General features: G+C 41.0%; 1 protein-coding gene across 2 annotated transcripts in view; it reads left to right on the top strand.

The window, feature by feature from the left end:
- LOC111866745 (nephrin) overlaps positions 1-20,977 on the top strand; it is a 521,921-nt gene extending 500,944 nt beyond the window's left edge. For both annotated transcript variants that reach the window (XM_023855971.2, XM_023855970.2), the window contains exons 14-15: positions 15,027-15,318; positions 18,509-20,977. In XM_023855971.2, coding sequence (XP_023711739.1) covers positions 15,027-15,230 — 204 coding nt within the window. In that variant the 3' untranslated portion in view covers positions 15,231-15,318; positions 18,509-20,977. The remainder of the gene's footprint in view (positions 1-15,026; positions 15,319-18,508) is intronic.
- Positions 20,978-21,973: the final 996 nt, after the last annotated feature.

Below are 21,973 nucleotides of genomic sequence, written 5' to 3'. Positions count from 1 at the left end.
AGCCCATGAGAGCTATTAAGAAAAATATACATTACAAATTGTTCCAAACACGTACAAGCGTGGAACCAGGATAGACAGATCCGTAGAAATGTATGTCACGAAACCAAACAAATAACCAGGTCCATGACCCCACGGCATGGAATAGAAAGGAGAACCAGTAAAAAACTCATAGTATTATATTTTAGCGTTCTGTTGCACTGATTCACGTTCATGATGTGTATTTGTACCAATCGTCTTACAATGCACACAATTTCACTTTTCTCCTCACTACATGTTTCGGCACTAATGTGCCATCTTCAGGTGTGGTTTTATTTACGTCAAACCATTGCACTGTATGCCATCATGTCTCCTTTATAAAATGATTAAAATGTAATATGTCATGATGAAAAAATTTACATATTAAAACTTTTCAAGATTTATCATCTATACGTAGCACTTCAAATTCCCGTGTTATGTCGATCCTCTCATATGGGAGTACTCTTCCTATATGAGAGGATCGACATAACACGCTGTGCTGTGTCCTTCCCTTGTGACTGCATGCGTTGTACTGCAGTCACAAGTACACAATATATACAAGAGAGTACTCCCATAGAAGAGGATCGACATAACACGGGAATTTGAAGTGCTACGTATAGATGATAAATCTTGAAAAGTTTTAATATATAAATTTTTTCATCATGACATATTACATTTTAATCATTTTATAAAGGAGACATGATGGCATACAGTGCAATGGTTTGACGTAAATAAAACCACACCTGAAGATGGCACATTAGTGCCGAAACATGTAGTGAGGAGAAAAGTGAAATTGTGTGCATTGTAAGACGATTGGTACAAATACACATCATGAACGTGAATCAGTGCAACAGAACGCTAAAATATAATACTATGAGTTTTTTACTGGTTCTCCTTTCTATTCCATGCCGTGGGGTCATGGACCTGGTTATTTGTTTGGTTTCGTGACATACATTTCTACGGATCTGTCTATCCTGGTTCCACGCTTGTACGTGTTTGGAACAATTTGTAATGTATATTTTTCTTAATAGCTCTCATGGGCTTAGCCTGGTCTCAGGTGTTTACAGTCTTTGTGTTTTGGGACCATGCTTGTCCAGTGATTGACGCTTAATGCTAGCTCTTTCTAATGGATCCAACAGAATATGTTTTTTCTCTCATCCGAGGACGGAAACATCCAGTTTCCGACACTCGTCTTTTTTTTCTTGGCACTACAGCCCCACTGGGCTTAGGCCTACGTCCATGAACTTCTCCGTTCACTTTGGTTTTTCTAGATTCTACACATTCGGTAGGACTCCTTGGGCGGGTGATCAGTTCGTCGCAACGCCGTGTTTTTCTTAGTTACATGTTTTGAAAGCAGGACGACGGATAAAGTCCGAAAACCCAATATATCTGTGTGTTATACACCATCGTCCGAATCCTATAGTAACTAATTAATTATACTCATTGTTCATAATCAAAAGAATATGTCATTTTGAATATTTTCCAATTAACTTGCTGTTTATTTAACGCTGTGTTAACTACCTGAGTTACGTATCATGATATATTAACGATCAGACGAGAGGATAATATTAAAATACTTTTACATACCTTTGTTGTAAGGCTCAGAGATGGAGAATGGAATGAGTATAGAATAAATATTCAGTGGCGGGTTTTGGTCCTGGAAGTTCTATCACGAGAGAGATTGTATTGATTAATATTAAGGAGATACTCATATTGCTATAGCCACAGTTGCGTTGTTAGGTGCTGCATTTCAGAACGGTCACTTTAAACTGTACTTCCTCACGCCACTCACGATATGATCCAGCCGCTATGGCAACGAAGGTGCGTCATTGTTAATTACTGACTTTGACCGTTGCGTGACTAGACACGTCTGGTATCTGTGTGCCTGTAGAGAATTCAACCTAGGACCTTTCTTCCGTAAGCTTGCATACACATGATCTGACTCTCTGTGTCCAAGAATAGATGTACAACAGTAGATTTAAACCGCCTGCGATATTCCGTTTAGATAACATGCATAACACAGAAGCCGGAGGGATAGCCGCCGAATCCGGGCGTTTCGTTCCACCTCAAGTACTGGGAACACTATGGTTTCTTCGATGCTGAAAATGATACCGCAGCCACAAAAACCAATACCCGAAGCAGGAATCGAATCCATAAGAACTAATAGACTATTTTTCTTTGACGCGACATGGACTGCATAGAAAACGACTCGTCCAACAATTCTACTATTGTTACTTGTGTATTCGTTGCCGCGGTAACGTTTTTACAAGCCGTTACCAAGCAACGATAGTGGGATACGCAGACTGATGGGAAAGATGTATGGAGCAGGGCGTTGAGGTAGGCTCAGATGCCACAATATAAATACCAAGTTTCAGACAATCGGAAGTTGATGGGGGGACACACAGACACACAGATGGCATGGTGATCGCGTAAATCTGCTTTTATTTTTTTCAAAATAAGGAAAAGCAAGCTAAAAACTCTGCCTATGCATTGTACATATTATCTCATGTACGCGCTTTGGCCGTTAGAGAGGATGCTGCTGTATTCCTGAAGATCCCACCTATGTAGTTTTATTTAGGGAGATGTTCTGTGTGGTATGCTGAAATCTAATCGACTCGTTAAGGTCCTTGATAAAGTTTCGAGGCCCGTATAAAGGGCCTGTGTTTTTGAGCTAAAATGTTCACCGAGCACCGGCAAATTATACGTAGATAAACTCTCAAACACTGAATGAAATAAAATTCTTCGAACCTTTCAAGCGCTAGCGAGTCACACATACACACAAACAGCTTTCCAAAAAAACAGTTCTCCTTTTTACAGGGATGCCGAAAAGTTAAAAATCTGTTAAACGTAAACATTAGAATATATAGAATTATAATTTTACCTGTGGTTTTGTAAAGTCTTGAAAGTAGTCTCTGACATTAAGGTAACAACTGAGGGCATTTGAGAACTGAGGAAAATATGTGGACCGAATATGGCTGGAACAACAGGAAGTTGGAGAACATTGTGTAATGGGGAGCTACATATCTGTCACTCTTCGCCAAATGTAAATACATAGAATCATCAAATTAAGGAGGATGAGAACAGGAATGCGTATAGGATTTTAGTGTGAGAGCCAGAAGGAAAGAGACTACTGGGAAGACATGGACGTAGGTGGAAGAATAATATTAACATGGATCGTGGAAAAATTGGGTGAGAGGACGGGGTGTTATAGACTGGATTGATCTGATTCATGATCGGGACCAGTCGAGGGCTCTTGTGGACACGATAATGAACCTACAGGTTCGATAACATTTCGAGAAATTCTTGAATATCAGAAAAATTTACGTATTCTCAAGAAGAGCTCAGTTCAAAGGAGTAATTCTCATATATGTTTGAAAGGTGTGGTTTCTTGTCTTGCGTGAAGAACTAAAATTACGATACTTAAAAACGCCAAAATGTTTATCGTACTCTCTCGTCTTACTACATCATGTCGATCGTTTTTCCTTCCTTTCTTTCTTTCTTTTCTTCTGTCAAGGTGAGCAACATGTTTCTGAAGGGATCCCAGAATACGATTTCAAGGAAGGATAATTTCTGGATCCAACCAGTAACAATGCAAACGATTGTAGTCAGAAAGCGGAATTTGAGCCCTCAAATTCACCGTGTAAATCAGAAATGCGCGCATGGAGCTATGAAATCCATCGCCGAGTGATTTTTGGACACGGAGCTCAGAGCTTGTCTCGTGTAGTAGCAAGTGGAGGGACAGAATGTGAGTGATCCTCTTCTACGTAGCAGTGAGGAAATGTGAAATTCTCTAAACGTTTCTCGGTTTTAGCTCTAATTTGCTGTTCAATCCATCCTCCGTTTCTTTTCATTGTGTCTGAGTGCAGGGTAAGATATTCTATATGTGTAACATGCAGCTGAGGGAAACAAGAAAAGTATACTAAATTTTAGTCGGTAAATTTCAACATAATGAATAACTTGAGATATCTACGGCTAGATATGATAATGTCACGTGTAAGGATATGTGCGTGACGTATAGACGGGTTTTGGAATGGATGATTGGATTTACTGATACCTTATACACACAAGTGAAACCTATAGTAAAGTTCATACAGGTAATGAAATTTCAGGTTCCACAAAATGTTTAGAAGTTTTTGAGTAGCTGAGGACGGCGCCTTCTCAAGAAGGACTCAGCTCCAAGGACTTAGTTATGTGAAATTAAGAACATTCTACGCATTAACTTTACTTTTGTCTGAAAAACTGGGAAATCGCTACCATTACTCCATTTCAGTGAAGTAACAACTCGGCCCAGGTAGCGAAACACCCATATTCCGTAGAAAACCGTTTGGGAACCGCTGCCCTATTCGATGAGTCAGTTCCCGGGCTAGTTGTAGAAACGATGACGTCCCCACCCGCCACTATCATATCAGGAAACAGAGATAAGTCAGTGGTGGTAAGACGTGCTAAGAGAATTGTTCCAGCTAAGTGCCGTCCTGAAGGATTCTGACCATGGCTGTCTTTCCTCTTCCTCCAGACTCCATTCCATTCCACTAGATTCCCGTTTCTCTCTTCTTTTTCTTTATCTAAACTTCCTCCCAGTGATTGGAAACCAAAAGAGTACACAATAGCTGAGGGAGCTGTAGGATGTATTACCGAAATTCTACCCTCTCTTGTTTTGGCATTCGTTCATCCCCTGTTGCTCTTCCGTTTGTTTGCGTGTGTTTACCAATGCTGGAGAATACGGGAGTGTCGGAGTGGTCTGTGGATGTACCAAGAGGAACTCTGCGTGAGTACGAGATCCGCTTCAATGTCCTTGGTTCCGTTAACCAGTGATTCAAACTGGCGGATTATCAGTTTCGGTTATATAAAACAAACTGCTATTGTTACAATGTTTTCTGTATGCCGCTATAACACTACATTGCCATTGTTCGACTGTCTGCATATCTGCTGTAGTTTCAAGCCATCTTCATGCCACGTGCCATTGATTACACAACTTCAAAATAAATGCTATCTTGCTTTCTGCACCAATGCATTCATTTGTATGGCTATTGAAATATAAATCATAGACAATACTGCTCCGCGCAATAAATGCACATATAACAATGCAAGTTACATTCCACATTGCTATTCGGTAAGGTTAGAAGCACTAAATAAGAAACGGTTACCTTTTCATTCGCGTTTTGTAAAGGTGTCTGAAATAGTATGTCAGCATTAAGGAGAGAGTCGACGTTTTACGCTGTGGATTACTTACTTACTCACTCATGGAGCTGAACCCTTCTGGAGGAGCCGCTAATTCTGCAGCTACTCAAGAATTTCCCAACATTTTATGGAACCCGAAGGTTCATTACCGTGTTCACAAGAGCCCTCCACTGGTCCCTATCCTGAGCCAGATTTATCCAATCTATACCATCCCATCCTATCTCCAAGATCCATTTTAATATTGTCCATCCACCTACGCCTTGGTCTTCCCTGTGGTCTCTTTCCTTCTGTCTTTCCCACCAATATCCTATACGCATTCGTCTCCCACATTCGTGCTTTACGCTGTGAATTATTCGTACTTACCTCGTATGCTCGTGCATAATTAATAAAGATATGTTGTTAGGCCCCAGATGGGTGCTTTATTCCAGGACAGGCTGGCCGACTCACCTTCGGCCACTCACCTTTGACTTTGACTTCGAAGAATAGATTTTTTCCATGTGGAGGCAGGTTCGAATACCTCCACCGTAACCCTGCCAGTCGTAGGAGGTGACGAAAAAGGAAGTTTCGAATTTCAGACAGTGAAGTATTGTCGCGAGTCCCACGGGACTCGGACCCGAAAATGACTGCGCTGGCGAGAGCCAAGAGCAATTGTAAACGACAGACCCCTCCTCTCATCAGAGAGAGCGCCCCACATCAACAAATCTGCAGCTGTCTGACTGATAGAAATGTGGTCGTGAGCCCCAAATGGGTGATTTATTCCAAGGCGGATTAGCCGACTGAGCGTCGGTCGTAACATAACCCACAGATTAGAAGAGTTACAGCCTTAGACCATGAGGTCGGTCCACTTAATTAAACGCCAAAGATACAGTGTCTCAAATCTATGGTGCTCTTTCGAACACAAAATAAAAGTAACGCGAAATAAGACGTCGGTTCTACCTGTTACTCAACAACACTTCGCCGTGAAACAGAATAAATGGGACAGACTGTATCTGTGAAACTGTTATTCCTGGCAGTGAGATGAAGTCAAGCAGCAGGAGAATCCATTTGGTTCAGAATTGTCAATGAGAGCCTTCTATCAGCACACGTGTTCCGCTTGCTTTGCTCCAATGGAAGTTCAAGTTCAACTGGTTGCCTGCAACAGCGGCACATGAATATGAGAGTAGGATAGATTGCAGATTAATAATTCGAAAGTAAGGATCCGTAGTAACCCCAATCAAGCACAACTCTTTTTTGCTGCGATTGGAGTTGTGTACAGAAATATTTGAGCTATTGAAGTAGTTATTGATCCTCAAAACAATGTTACTAGACAAAGACCTCGAAACAAACAACGAGACAACAGTCGTTACTATGCAACAGCGCGGTAAACACTCCTCTGCAACAATAGAGTTACTGTTGGAAACGGTGTCATGCAACCCGTTGCTAGGCAGCTACAACAGTTGGACTACAACAATGGAAATGGGGGTGCCGAGGAGTTGTTTTGAAGACAAATGGGGCGAAGAGTGTTAAACTTGGCGATGGTCAAGCTTACGACCATTCAAATGACTAAGCTGCCGTTGTAGCATAAGATATAAGTTAGGCATGATCTGCTGTGTAAAACCTGTACTGACAGAGGACTTGAGTGTCATGCAAAAGGAGAATTTTCTATAAAATGTAATATGTGCGAAATATACATTTGACGAAAGGCCAGGCGTGTTCATAAGAGATAATCCCATCTTCTTGTCAGAGAGATGTTACACAAGGACTATTACCGCAAAATTTCTGTCGGAAAAAAGCTCTGGTCTTAGGCCTCAAGGGGCCTGACGCCAAGACGAACCGATTGGCGGTAAATCGCCAGTCGTAAAGTAACTTCGACTTTCAGCCAGTTAGCCCCGTGTGGAGGCGGGGTTGAATTCCTCCACCGTATCCCTGCGAGTCATAGGAGACGGCGAAAAGGAAACCCAGTGCCTGTGGGCATAACTGGTCCACCGTCTTCGTGGGGGATATAAATACGGAAACCTGGCTTCCAGGTTAGGAGAATCTCGAATCAGAGACAGTAAAATTTGGTCATGAGTCCCACGGGACCAATTACTGTGCTGATGAGGACCAGCAGCAATTATAAGCGACAGACCTATCCTCTCGTCAGAGAGGATATTACATAATGACTGTGACTGCATGAGTCCAGTTGAAACAAATTGGTGGCCATGAGTCTCAAGGGGCTTGGCACCAAGACAAACTGACTAGCGGTAAACCGCCAGTCGTAGAATAACTCTGACCCTGACTGAGTTAGTTCAACAGTTTGCAGAGTTAGTTGAAAGTCAGCCTGTGAAGAGAAGACTAGGAGGTTGGTGCGAGATGGCCGCCAGCCCGGGAAAGTTGAATTCTGCAAGGCAAGCTGAGAAGAGATGGCGCTATATTCACACGTAAGCTGACAGTTCAGTTAATGAGTATTAACCAGCGGACAGCGACCTAACCACAGACGCTGAAGAATCTCTATTGATAAAAGCCTTTGCCAGGAAACATCTAGTGAATACTGAGAAGACTTGCATGCTCTAATGATTTGTAAAGTGTAAAAGATTATCGAGAGTGCTGTAATTATTTGTAGTAGTTACGAGTGGTGTATACAAGTGGTCAAGAAGTTCATTCACCAGTCCATATCCCGTCTATAGTCAACATTAAATCGCGACACTCTTTAACACCATGTAAGTTGGCTGAAGAGGGAACACTGCTCCCTTGATTCGGGAAGAGCCCCTTTCGAACCTTGGCCGGGTCACCGGATATGCGTACTTACTGAAGTCTGCGTTGTTTTGCTCATTAACTCCGGATAAATGCTGGGATGTCACCATCATCATATCACCTGATCCTGTTGTGTGACATACGAAAGATATATAACATGTCAGTCTACACAACAATGATTCCGAAAGATACAAAATAGAGACTATTGTGACATTTGCTTTAATAGCTGTTGGTGGCAAAGCTACATGTTTCGACCATTTTCTTTGGTAATCTTCAGGCGTACAAGAATTTTGCTACTAGTTGTTGAATTGCATCATTGATCAGTATGAATCAATTGTTGTGGGTATTAATCTCAGGTTGTTTGTACGTGGACTTGAAGTTCCCCGAGGTGATGTTATTAATATGCTGTAACAGTTCTGCCTCTTTCAGAATTGTTTTTGTTGTTATGTAGACTGACCATTATACACAGTCGTTTGAAGCCACAGTGCGAGTCACTGCCTCGTTACATAAGCTACGAATAAATAACAATAACAACATTGTTATCATCTATTAGGCCGGGGAATGCCGAACCAAATAACGGAATTACTGTCTGTGTGTGATGAACCGGAAATGACACGAGATGAAGCAATCGTAGCCTATTTAATCATGTAATCCCTCATTCCCATGGAAGGACTGGAATTTCGAAAAAATCTACTACTATTCGTCCATCAAAGCAGAAGAGAAATGCATGTAGGATATCGGTGGGAAAGTCAGAAGGAAAGAGAACGCTAGGAAGACTAAGACGTAGGTGGGTGGATAACATTAAAATGGATCTCAGAGAGATTTGATGGGTTGGTGTGAAATGTGGAATGGATCGATCTGGCTCATGATAAGGAAAACCGGAGAGTTTTGTGAACACGTCAATGAACCTTTGTATTCCATAAATTGCTGGGAAGTTCTTGAGTAGCTGCACAATTGACGGCTTCTGAAGGAGAGCTCAGCTCCATGAAGTTAGTTAAATTTCAACACTAAAGTCACGCGTTTCTTTAAATAAGAGGAGTTGGACGTGCGTCTCAAACTGCACCTATAGATTCCTTGCTAATAAAAAAATATGAAAATGAATGAGCTTGGCCGTGTTATGGGAAATTAGTCGTAACATTTTGATAATGTGAACCGAAGCCAAGGTCGTATGTTGGGCTTTTGGGGTTACGTTTCATAATAGCAGGGACTTGCTCCAATAATTATCTGGGATTATGATGTAACGTGCAGTGAATGCAGTAGGCAAGAGAGCAAACAACTGCCGATAGGATCATGTGGTGGGCTTTGGTGGCGCTTGTCAGCTGAGGGAAGTTCACCGTTGCTCTTAATTACTATGCTTTTGAACTTTGTTCATCGTCCGTTACAGATCCAGTTTCTGAAACGCCGTGTTCTCTAGATTTTAGAATACTGGACGATGGACAGGTCTGAAAACCCAGTAATTCTGAGTGTTATATACCATCTTAAGAACCCTATAGGATCTACTAGTTAACCGGTGGCCTAGTTGCACTGCAAATAATATATTTTGGCGTACAGACACGTTGCTAAGCAATGACTGTGAACAGCGACAGTTTCTGGGCAACGGCTCAGTAAACACGTTCCCCTTGCTAGGCAGCAGATCCCCAATAATGCAAATAAATTGGAAATATTCTTTTTGTTTTTATATTGGCTTCCAGCGCCATCACTGAAATAAATAACTTTACTGACTGAAGGCACTTTTTTTTATATCGGCGATAAGAAATTTTTGGAACACATAAACCGTGGCTGTATCGTACTTTACATGATCACTGATTGTACACAAGCTTCGGCATTTTGTTATAGTGTCCGCCTTGTAGTAATACACAAAAGGGTGAAGTGTAGCCTGTTGATTTACCCAATTGAAACTTTGAATCTCGTACCGGGAGAACCGAGCGGACTACAATTTTTTTTTTGATATTTTTGAGGTGTGAAAATATGTATAAATAAGTGTACAAAATATGATTTTTTTAAATGGTGAGCGACACCTCTGGATGATTTCACATGGAATGACCCTATACGCATTCCTCGTCTCCCCCATTCGTGCTACGTGACCTTCCCACCTCATCCTCTTTGACTTGACCATTATAATTATACTTGGAGAAGAGTACAAGTTATGAAGCTCCTCATTATGCAGTTTTCTCCAACCTCCTGTCACTTCATCTCTCTTCGGTCCAAATATTCTCCTCAACACCCTGTTCTCAAACACCCTCAGCACATCAAGGACAACAAATTGGCGTCTTACTGGGTGCATGTGTACAATAGAAAGTAGGTCGATTTTCTGAGGTGGCGAAACCCATTTCCCTGGGAGTAGCGATGTCTCTAGACACCTATTTATGTGTCTATTACGTTGCTGATATCTCACGTTACTATAGGCGTATTGGAGAGCTGCGCATGTCATAGTTATGTGGGGATATGTCGAATATGTTTTGCTTACGGTCTGCATTGCGAAGCTGCTGTTATTGCTAGTAGAGTGCTGGATGTTAGGATATGTGTTGAATGATGGGCTGGGAATGTGGAAGAAGGCGGTGAGAATCTAATTCAGGTATTATCCCAGTATAGCCTTGGAAGGCCTGGGGAAAGTTACGAACAAACTCAGTGACCCTAACTTCTGTCGAACCCAGTACCTTCCGAATACAAGTCTCGAGCGTTACTTGTTCAGTTCAGTTATTACATCCCGTGTAGAGGAATTTCTGCTGATAAAAGGAGGAAGTTGTATTGCATTTACGTTTTGAATTTCTTGTCAGTCGCGAATAAGTGACGCAGATGAGTCTAAACACTTTATCGCAGGAGATTTTTATAAGGGTTTCTTTACGAGACACGTACCTGTATCTGGGATAAAAAACTTGGTAATCTGATACGAGTTTTACTACAGGAAAATGATTCTAAGACTCATAATGGAAATGACGCTCCTTTTTAGATTAAAACATGTAACATGATAAACCTCTCCCCTCTACTCAAGCGCGGAGCTCAAGAAGCAGTACATCAAGTTTCTGGGACGTAATTTTAAGCTTATATTTTTTATGGAACATTTGAAATCAAGAAAAAACTTAATATAGAAAATCAGATTACAGTTCACAAAATTGCTAGATTTTCGGACTTTTCCCATCGTCCGATATTCTAGAAAATAGAAAACACCACGTTTCGGAAACCGGATCTGTTTCCGCAACGTCTAGTTTTCTATTTTATAGAATATCGGACGATGGAAAAAGTCCCAAAACCTAGAAATTCTGTGTATTATACAGCATCGTCAGAACCTATAAATTCGAATATGATGGTCTTAACCGAACAGCTGACAGTGATTCAACTTGGCAGATTTTACAGAATCCAAGGTGTCATACCTGCTCTTGTACCCTGCCCAATCCATTTCTCTTTGATTCATATTGTGACGCGGCGCCTGAAAGCTGGAGTAGTGGAATCAGGAAAAATGGTCATTGCTAGGTAAACGCGTTCCAATTCCAACGCATAGCACCGAATATGCATCTCTGTGACAAGGATTCACTAAGCAGAATTGGTTTCCACGGGATCTACAATGGCTTGTTACGAAAGCACAGTAACAGAACGGTAAAACAGGGTTCTTCGGAAGCTGCGAGGGGAAGTCAGAGTAGACCAGGACAGACACACAGGCAGTACTCAGAGAGCAGTAGACAGAGAGAGAGAGAGCAGCTTGCTGTTGAAAAAACTCAGCATGTAGACGCTGCCTAAAGAGTAAAGCTCATAGACAAGTTCTTTGTTTCTTTCGAAACGTCTGTAATTTCTACCAGTATATAAGGACTAAGCCGGTCACGGTAGCCGAGCGGTCTAAGGCATGTACTATCTTCGCTCGCTTGGAAACCGGGATCGTGGGTTCGAATCCCACTCAGGGCATGGATGTTTGTGTGCGTTTTTCTGTGTTTATGTACAGGTAGAGGCCTTGCGACGAGCTGATCACCCGCCCAAGGAGTCCTAACGTATGTGTGAGATCTAGAAAAACCGAAGTGAACGGAGAAGTTCATGGAGATAGGCGTAGGCCCACTGGGGCTGTAGTGCCAAGGAAAAAAAATATACAAGGACTAAAGTTCATGGACAGTTTTTTATTTCTTCTTCGCAAGAAATATAAAAATAAAATAGAATGCACTACGTTTGTCTCCAACTGCTGCTGCAGAACTGAAATTTATTAGGTACAGATGGGGACCACGTAGTTCGGCGGAAAATGGACGGGTTAGATTGCATGAAACCTGCAAAGGAAACCTTCAGAAGCCGCTTCTAACAAAGAGGCTGATATCACTAATAACAGGTATCACAAATTTATGGGGCACGCGGTAGCGTAGTTGGTTGAGGCACTATGCTACAACCTGGAAAGTAGCGGGTTCCGTTCCCAATTAATTTTTCGATTAACTTATTCCTTCCAGCTGACTATGGCCCTGGGGTCGACTCAGACTCTAACAGAAATGAGTACCAGGTGTCTTCCTGGGGGGGGGGGCAAAAGATGGCCGGCGCGTAAGGCTGACAACCTTGCCGCCATCTGTGAGCAGATTGTCTAGAGAAAATATGGTAGCCTCGACGGCCTGTTACAGGGATCACAAATACAGTTGTTAGAATGTGATGTGAAATGAACTGACTTGTGATACGGCTCTATAGCTCCTATTATACAATGACAGACCTTTTGTAACAAGAGAGGGCAGTTACTTGGGGAAATAATGGAACGTAAATTAGTAATATTACGGATTCCATCAGTTATCTAATATATGTAATTAACCAACTCAATTAATTTGCCCAATTATCAATCGAAAATTTTCACCGAAATATCGAGGGATAGTTACATGGATCGCATATCAGTACAACTGCCACTATATACAGGGCTGGTTAGCAGACTGATAATGCATTGATTGCTCTTAGGTAATTTCTCTGTTCGAATCTCGTCCGGAACCCGACTGTGATGACCGAGATTCCTCTACATTTCTTCCTGGCAAAGGATGAAATATGTTGAAGTAGGCCAGACAACATCCTCCCATTATTAAGGTGTTTAGTTGTGATGTTCATCGTGTAGTATTCAATCAAAAATAGCATAAACATCGCAACTAAACGCCATAAATAGAACAACACGGACATAAAAACGATTAAAAATTGACAAGTACCCTCAGGGCCACCTTAACTTTAAACCCTAATGGCTAAAAGCACTATTTATAGTAATGTTCGTTGGAGTAAATATAGCATTTTTTCCCCCATCATTTCCTAGGATTACCAAAATTGTATTCAGTACAAAGGGAATTTTTACAAACCAAAGCCACGTATCGCTGTTGACTCACCCCTGTCGGGCATGATGGCCAAAATTTTTATCAAAAACCTCGAACAAGTACTTAAACACGTATTATACAGCAGAAACATCGTATCCTGTGATACTCTCCTTATGTACAGTCACAACAAAATCACGCAGCAAATATTACTTGAACAGTTCAATAAAAGAACACAGAGTACTGAAATATATAATAACCTAAGAGAAATACAATCAAATGTCACTAATAGACCTAAACATGTTAAACAAACGGGGACATTTAGAAATAAATATTTATAGAAAACCTACAACAGCGGATATCAGAGTAAATAATTCATCGTGCATCCCAAGCGAGCACAAACGGACCATATTCAAAAACTAGAATCACAAGTTACTCAGAATACCACTTAATAACACAGAAAATACAAAGAATTACAAACCATATGAAACATAGCAGAAAACAACGGATACAAAAAGGAACAAATGATAATCTTATACAGTCTGTTAATAAAAGAGGAAGAAGACCACGACACGAAGGTGAAACACAAATGAGTGACATTCATATGCACAGGGCACTATGTTCGTATGTAAGCTATGCTGCTTGAAGGCACAGATACCTGTATGGCACTGTCATTTAAAATAATCAACACAATAGATAACACATTTTAAAACATATTTACAAGCCATGCATACGAACATAGTGGTATATACTCGTACAAACTGACATGCCTAGACTGCCAGAAAGAGTATATCGGACAAACAGGGAAAACCAGGTACAAGGAACATATAAGAAACATTAAATTTAACAAACGGGACTCAGGAGATGACCTACACATATTACAGAGCACACACCAATATGGACATACGGAGGAAATCAAGCAAAAGATTGATCACGCCGTTTGTTAGTCATTCTGTTAGTGAACAATATTTACGTTTTAAGGTAGTTGGTGAAGTAGATGGTCAATCAAATCATGTGTGAACCATTTAGTTAATTAGCATCTGGTTATGTCAGTTACTGTCAGCCCAGCAGCTGATGAGGCAGGGCACCGCTTTCACTTATCTCCAACTAAAACGGGAAAGAGGGCGCTTCATCGTCTTGAAATGACTCAGAAGGTTACGTCATAATTAAAACTTACATTCTTTCATTCATTAATGGCCCTACAGCCCTTTGTTGGGCCCTGGCCTCTTCTTCAGTTTCGTAATCTTATTTACACAGACGGTAGGACTCCTTGGACGAGTCATCAGCCCGTCACAATGACGCTGCCTACACAGAGGACAACAGAAAACAGAATAAATGCATACACAGACATTCATGTCTTGAGTGGGGTTCGAACCCACCATCCCAGCGTTCGAGTGAACGAAGAAGTTCATGTCTAAGCAGCGCGGCCGCCGTGATCGGCCATTAAAAAGATACTAGAGTCTACTTTCAACATAGTTCCAATGCTTATGCGCTGATGGGAAACTTACACGGAGAATTTTTCTTACGTAAGTTTTCTTACACAAGGTGTCACATCCTAGTTAGTAGAGTAGATGATAAAAGTAAAGTTTCCCTGTGCTCAACCACTTAAGCACTACGCTATGAAGACGTATGGGGGAGTGGATGTACAGATCGACGCTTTCTTGACCTCGGCACTAGTTGGAGGTGAGTGGTCGGCTTTACACCCCGGCTGTTTTACCCCCGGGTGAAGGGCCCCCAGTACCCATTGAATAAGAGGCTGAGTGAGCCCCAGAACTGGTCCTGACGACGTGGAAAGAGAAAATCCTAGACCCCACAGGGTTAACTTTAAAAAACACACTGCGAATTCACAACGCCACGTTGAACCATCTTCTGTTCCAGTGCAATCAGTTTCCTGCCTCGGGAATGTCAGCGTACTCGTGGGATATCCGGCCCAAAGATCTCCGTTTACCTGGCGGACCGAGCCAGGCGCTAGGATCAGCTGCTCCATCCTCAAGTGTGGCAGCCTCCGCGGACGTGGAGCTCAACGGCACAGCCATCAAAGAGCGGCTAATGGCCAACCGGCTGCCCGAAAGCTGCGTATGAGATGACGTCAATACTGCCAGTACAATGGAGTTCACTCACAGTCAAGTTTGAGATGTTCCAGTCTGGCAAACTGCTATGGAAGAGACAGGTAACCCACAAAATTAAATCAACAGTGTTCTGTTGCTACCTCGCATATACGCGTCTCTATCCACCGCGGTGGCCCGGGTTCGATCCCGGGTCTGATCAAGTGGTATTTATGGTGGACAAAGTGGTGATGGGGTAGGTTTTCTCCGAGTACTTCGGTTTCCCCTACCAGTCTTCTTTCCACCAATTGCTCCACAATCACCCTCGCCTATCATCTGGGGCTGGTACAATAGGCCAGAAGTGGCCGCAGTACAAGGGACTTAGTCCCACCCCACTAGCAATATAAAAATATACGCGTCCCTAAAATTTGCGGGATTTTTCCATGCAATCTAAAAAAACTGCAGTATCTATATTCTGTGCAGTACACGGATATTATTCGTCTCTCAACAGTTGTAACCACGTACGGGCGTACGTTTCAGATCATCGCAATAAGCTAGTCATACCTATGATTTGATTTCATAATGCATATAAAAGTTATGTTTACACCAGTATGTTAAGTGTGCAGTAGCATTACGAATATGACTAAAACAATGTACGTGCCTTAATTAAAAATTCTTATCATCATCTGAGCTTTCAGCGAGTCGTAATCTTTGTGCTGATGGAGGTTCTGATAGTTGCCGACTGATCTGCGTAGTGGTTGCTGAAGGTTGAGTCGACTGTGGCATTTCACCCACAGTAGAACTTCCTTCAAAACCGAAATCAGTCCTCTGAAACCCTGCCGCTGCTTTATCAAATAAGCCTGTGTAATATTCTAAGTATTGTTGTCATTTCAACAATATTCACATCTTCACCAGGAGTAAATTCCATCTCAAGAAACCACTTCCTTTGCTCATCCATAAGAAGCAACTCTTCATCCGTTAAAGTTATGCCATGGGTTACTTCCTCCACTGAAGTCTTGAACCCCTTCAAAGTCATCCATGATGGTTGGAATCAGCTTCTTCCAAACTCCTGTTAACACTGATATTTTCACCTCCCGTGAATCACGTGTGTACTTAATGGCGTCTGGAATGGCCAATCCTTTCCAGAAGAGATATTGGGTTTTCGGACTTTATCCATCGTCCTGGTTTTAAGATAACTAAGAAAAACACGACGTTTCGGAAACTGGATCTGTTTCCGTCCTCAGGTGAAGGAAAACACCTATTCTGTTATGTTTGAGGTGTTTATAACCTTTGTGTTTTGTGACATCGGTTTGTCCAGTGATTGAGGCTAGCTCTTTCTAAGGGACCTAACAGAATAGGTGTTTTCCTTCACCTGAGGACGGAAACAGATCCAGTTTCCGAAACGTCGTGTTTTTCTTAGTTATCTTAAAACCAGGACGATGGATAAAGTCCGAAAACCCAATATCTCTGTGTGTTATACACCATCGTCAGAATCCTGTAGTAACTCCTTTCCAGAAGGTTTTCAATATACTTTGCTCAGATGCATCATTGGAGTCACTGTCTATTGCCATACGAAATATATTTCTTAAATAATAAGACTTGAAAGTCGAAATTACTCTTCGACCTTCAATTTGTGAAAAACGCAGTATCTGCGAAGAGCAATAAAACGAGGCATTCCTGAATCGCAGTTCCAACAGTCTTGAAATATAGTCTTGATATAACTCCGTGTAGTTCAGTAATAGTCCATGGAATTTTCAGAGGATAGTATTTGTTTGAGAATACTAAGGCGAGGAGCTGTGCTCGGCTTAATTTCACCACACACGGACGAGTTTGGCTCATTGGAACCCGAGCCGAGTCGGACTAGCGAGCCAGACTCGTACGTGTATAGGCCCCCCTAAGCCAAGAAAAAAAAAGCAAGAAGTTCGAGGCAACGCCTGAAGATGGACACATTGCGTTCCTCCGAAATATTGGTGGGTTTCTAAACGACTAAACAGACAGAAGATTGTAGTCTTCATAGTCACTGAGAACCTCATCCAACAATGAAATTACGAAAAATGTAAAAATTTTTAAACAAATTACGTAGCAAGGAAACTGTTGATAAACTTAATATTAATTCAGTTTTTAGATTCAGTTGTTTATACAGAAATCTGAGCATTGGAATTCTTCTGTCTGTATTCACGTAAGGCTCGACTTTTGTAGTAATGCAACAGGATTTCTCACTCGTCCTCCATAATGGACGTTGTGCCAAGGGATCCAGTTACGTACTTGGCACAGTGGCTTATCTCTCACGCTTTAGTATTTTCGAGAGGCAGGAGAAAATGTGGATCGCGGAGTCACTTGGAATTCCGGCATTTACATACCTCACCAGATCTGCATAAAGGTTAGGATTTCGGATGGAAGGCAGGTCTTTCAATAGAAATGATGTGAAGCTTCGTAAATCTGGAATTACAAAACGTAAATTTATCCCCGCTCTTAAATAAAGCACCGCTCCACGGGGGCGTAAGGGGAGCGGAGGTATAGATCCATCCATTTTTAATCTCCGAACTACTTGAAACTGACTGGTTAACTTTGCGCTTCGGCCGCATTATTCATGGGGCAAGTTCCTTCTGGATATTGTATAGGAGCTGTGTAGGCCCCCCAAAATTCTGAGCATCGTAAACATCAGAGAAATCCAAGGTACTATACTTATTTTCTCATATATGCGTTTGTGCCATTCGGGCGTATAACTTTGTTTTCTTCGTTATGCATCTTGTGCAGGTGTGTTCAAAGATTTGGACTTCAAAAATGAAGGACATTTTAACAAAATTGTGGCTCGTTTACGAGAAAACACATTTCGCTTTGAGGGCGCTAGTGACTATGCCTGAAGGCACAGCCTCTATAAATGACTGGAATCGATCAAAATCCTGTAGAGTCCTCTTCAACAAAATTTCCATTTTGTTTTCGGGGGCCCCTATGAAGGGCATCTGTTCTTGTAAATAGAATGTTAGCATTTGCCTGTAGCGGATAAACATCCATACGTACTCTGGCATATTTTCTCAAATCAAGAACTATATTGACAACAATATATATACTCCAGCTGTAAAACGAATATTAAAATATAATTCTTTATTAACAGTGTCCATGTAAATTATGCCTGTAAGATATTCATCGGCTTTTCATCCGGAAAGTAAATTGTTACATATTTATGAGCTGGATGCCTTCCTGAAAAACTTATCTATTTCTCCGGCAGTGTTTCAGTTAGGGACCCACGCGTCAGACAGACGGGTAGATAAAATCTCCTTAGCGGAAAACTAACAATATTTTCTCTTCCAACAGGGAAAAGGGAAGCACGTGTTTACAATAAACTCATCAATGCATTCAAGAAATGTCTTCCAAGGAAACTTGCCTACCAACGTCGCACTGCCAGGTGTCATCAACAGAATACGTTGGTAAAGCAACAACTATGATTCAGAAGTTTACAGGAACATATTTTATAACCTGTAATTGGATGATTTTGGTTGTGACCTGTGAGTGTTAAAAACCATCATCGAGTGTTGTTTTAGTTTTGTTTCTAAATTAAAATTTAACAAGAAACAGGAATTGTGGTGTCAATCATACATTTCAAAGAGCTTCATCAACAAGAAGATGCTATGTTGTTTCCTAAATGCTAACAAACACCTATGAAACTATTGTAATCAGCTGCAACGTCATATGTGGCTGTTTATTATCGATCGAAATGCAAGGACTTGTGCTCGTGCTGATTTATATACAATAGTGTAACGTGTTGGCTGTATCGTATGGGAGAAAGAAAACATTACATAAAACGTGCCAGTGATACTGTCATGATTTTGAGCTATTTCATACAGGGAAGAATGTGTTCTCCCAGATTGTGAAATGGATACATTTAACATTGTTGCTTGATTAAACCTTAATTTTGGTAACTTACATTTTCGAACAAAGTCAGTAACTACAGATATGTCAAAATCAGGTTACAAACGCTTCAGTTGAAAAGAAACGTGACCCATTTAAGCTGGGAACTGCGTCGTTTCTGAATGTCAGAATGCTCTGAAATTCATATTACTACTCAAATGATAAGTTTGGGTTTGAAATTCTGGTTTAACCCTGTCCATGCTACACGCGAAATATCTGTTCCAAATGTATTTGTTCTATGGAAGAACAATGGAAGAAACGTGTGCCACCATCAATCAACAGTCACGACTAACTCATTGGTGGCTTTCCGGCAATTGAATTTACCAGTTAACCATGAACATGCACTAATCATATCTTCAAATAACAATAAGAAAATAAAACGTTAAACCACACTCCAAATATGATGCCCATTGACACTTCTGTACAGGAAATTGACTATATCCAATTGTAACGAATTCCTGAGTATAATGTAAATATTCTCTTAAGGGGTGTCAAAACATGTTTCGTCCAAGCGAGGAAGCCACAGTGAATTGTGGCCTGGTTTATTTTGCATACATCTGGTTGTAAGAATATGTTAACAGTTTTCAGTATGTATGATATTTTGTGTCATATTTTAACAATGCTGTAGACTTAGTATGCAACATTTTTGTAATAGAGGCCTAACGCTGCTAATCATAAAGGATAATGAGCATGTATGGGCAGCTGATTTGCTCGAATGAACTTGTTGATGTTCAAATTCCTTGTGGAATAACCCATGACATTTATCAAACAAGAAATTCAGAACATGATGAATAAGGTAAAATTGCAGGGCCATGGGGGCACGTACAAGGTAGACGCATAAAGTTCGTAATATCTTCCTGCTGTTTAAAAAATTAAGCAAAGGACATGTATAAGCTGAACGTACAACATGCATCATAATGTTCTGTTGCTTATAAATTGAAGTATAACACGTGTACAGGTTGGTTGCTTAGAGAATGAAGCATAGCACGTGTACAGGTTGGTTGCTTAGAAAATAAAGCATAGCACGTGTACAAGTTGGGAGTACATCGTACACATACGTGGTATTGGCTAATACTTAATAAGTTAAGTGGATGTAATGGAACAAGTCACTGTTTTAAAACTAGCCGTTTACTTATCACTTCAATGTAAAGACTGTATCGTTTTGAAGTCTATAAGCCAAGCCCAGTGCATGGTCCTGCATTTTCGCCACTTTTAATGTGGAGTCACAGGCTGTTGACTGAGTTTCTGAATGCGTGTCAGTCTGTTCATACTATAAGGACGTTGATATCATAAGCATAGACCGCGTAGATTCTGATGGTGACGTCATACTGTATGTGTGTCAGAAGTCTTCTGTATCAAAAAATTATTGTTTGAATTGTGTGTGTGTATGTGACTTTGTTATTTTGGAATGGAATGTTCTTGAAATATTGGGGTAAATTACTTATCATTACATTATTTTAAGGAATCATGATTTTAAATTAAATGCATCAAGGGATGAAAATTGCAATTCAAATAGGATGTCTATCTTGATAACAGTGTTGATGCTGGAAGGAATAACTGTTTACAGGAAGGAAATACAGCTCTTATTTATACAAAATGAAATCCGACATTAACTGTTCGATGTTTTAGTTAGATGATGTTTGATCTTCTGAGTGAAGGACCTCTTAAACAGCCGTATTTAATCACTTGCACTCAGTTGACCCTAACAAAATTTGTGACATTGCCTTATATCTGAGAATGGTCACTTGATTGTTTATTATCACTGACATTTCTAAAATATCGTATGTTTATGAGATAGGGCCCGTGATGATGTATCACCGCAAAAGGATGTTGTGTTGCTGTTGAAAACAAGATTATTAAAAATGTTGGTGATAATGTAAACATGTGTAAGTAAATGACATTCTCTTCCTAGCATCTCTCCTGTATCTTCCTGTTCTGTGCGTAATTCATTCATTCATCAGTAATCTGTCAGACGACAGGTCCACAGTCTCTTCCAAAACAGTCCCTCCACCAAGCTAACTGAGAGAGAGTTAACAACAAATTTGAAAAGAACTGTAGCGCCATCTGTTGAACATTACAACATCTGTTCAACAGATGGCGCTGAAGTTTTATTTCATATTTTCTTAACTCTCACTGATTTAGTTTGGTCTCAAGTTATTAACTTTCTGCGTGACCCCAAGCGCGGTCGTGGGTACGGTCCCACCCTTCGCCATCTGTGGAGGTTTGTTCAACAGATGGCGCTACTTTCTTATTTCATATGAATATGAATACCATGGAAGCAATCCCATGCTTCGCCATCTGTGGAGTAATGTTCAACAGATGGCGCTACTTTCTTATTTCATATGAATATGAATACCGTGAAAGCGGCCCCATGCTTCACCATCCGTGGAGTAATGTTCAACAGATGGCGCTACTTTCTTATTTCATATTAATCCTGTGGAAGCGGGGGACTCTACCTTCATCTGTAGCGCCATCTGTTGAACATTACTCCATAAGTGATTAACTTTCTTCAGAGCAGCGGTTTGCACAGCCCAATAAGATAGTAAGACGCTACATTTAAACTCCACTTCGTGGTTTTCCATATGGTTTTAGTCAACAGATGGCGCTACACTTATTATACATTCTCTTGTTAACTGTCGCTGATGTAAGTTGGTCTCAAGTTATTAACGTTCTGCGTGACCCCAAGAGTGGGTGAGAGTGGAGTCCCACGCTTCCATAGTATTCATGTTCATATGAAATAATAAAAAGCGCCATCTGTTGAACATTACTCCACAGATGGCGAAGCATGGGACCGTACCCACGACCGCTCTTGGGGTCACGCAGTTAATAACTTGAGACCAAGTTATATCAGCGAGATTTAACAAGAGAATG

Source organism: Cryptotermes secundus, unplaced genomic scaffold, assembly GCF_002891405.2.
Source record: "Cryptotermes secundus unplaced genomic scaffold, Csec_1.0 scaffold213, whole genome shotgun sequence".
NCBI lineage: Eukaryota > Metazoa > Arthropoda > Insecta > Blattodea > Kalotermitidae > Cryptotermes > Cryptotermes secundus.
The sequence above is the reverse complement of the archived record's forward strand: the minus strand, read 5'-3'. Positions and strand labels throughout refer to the sequence as shown.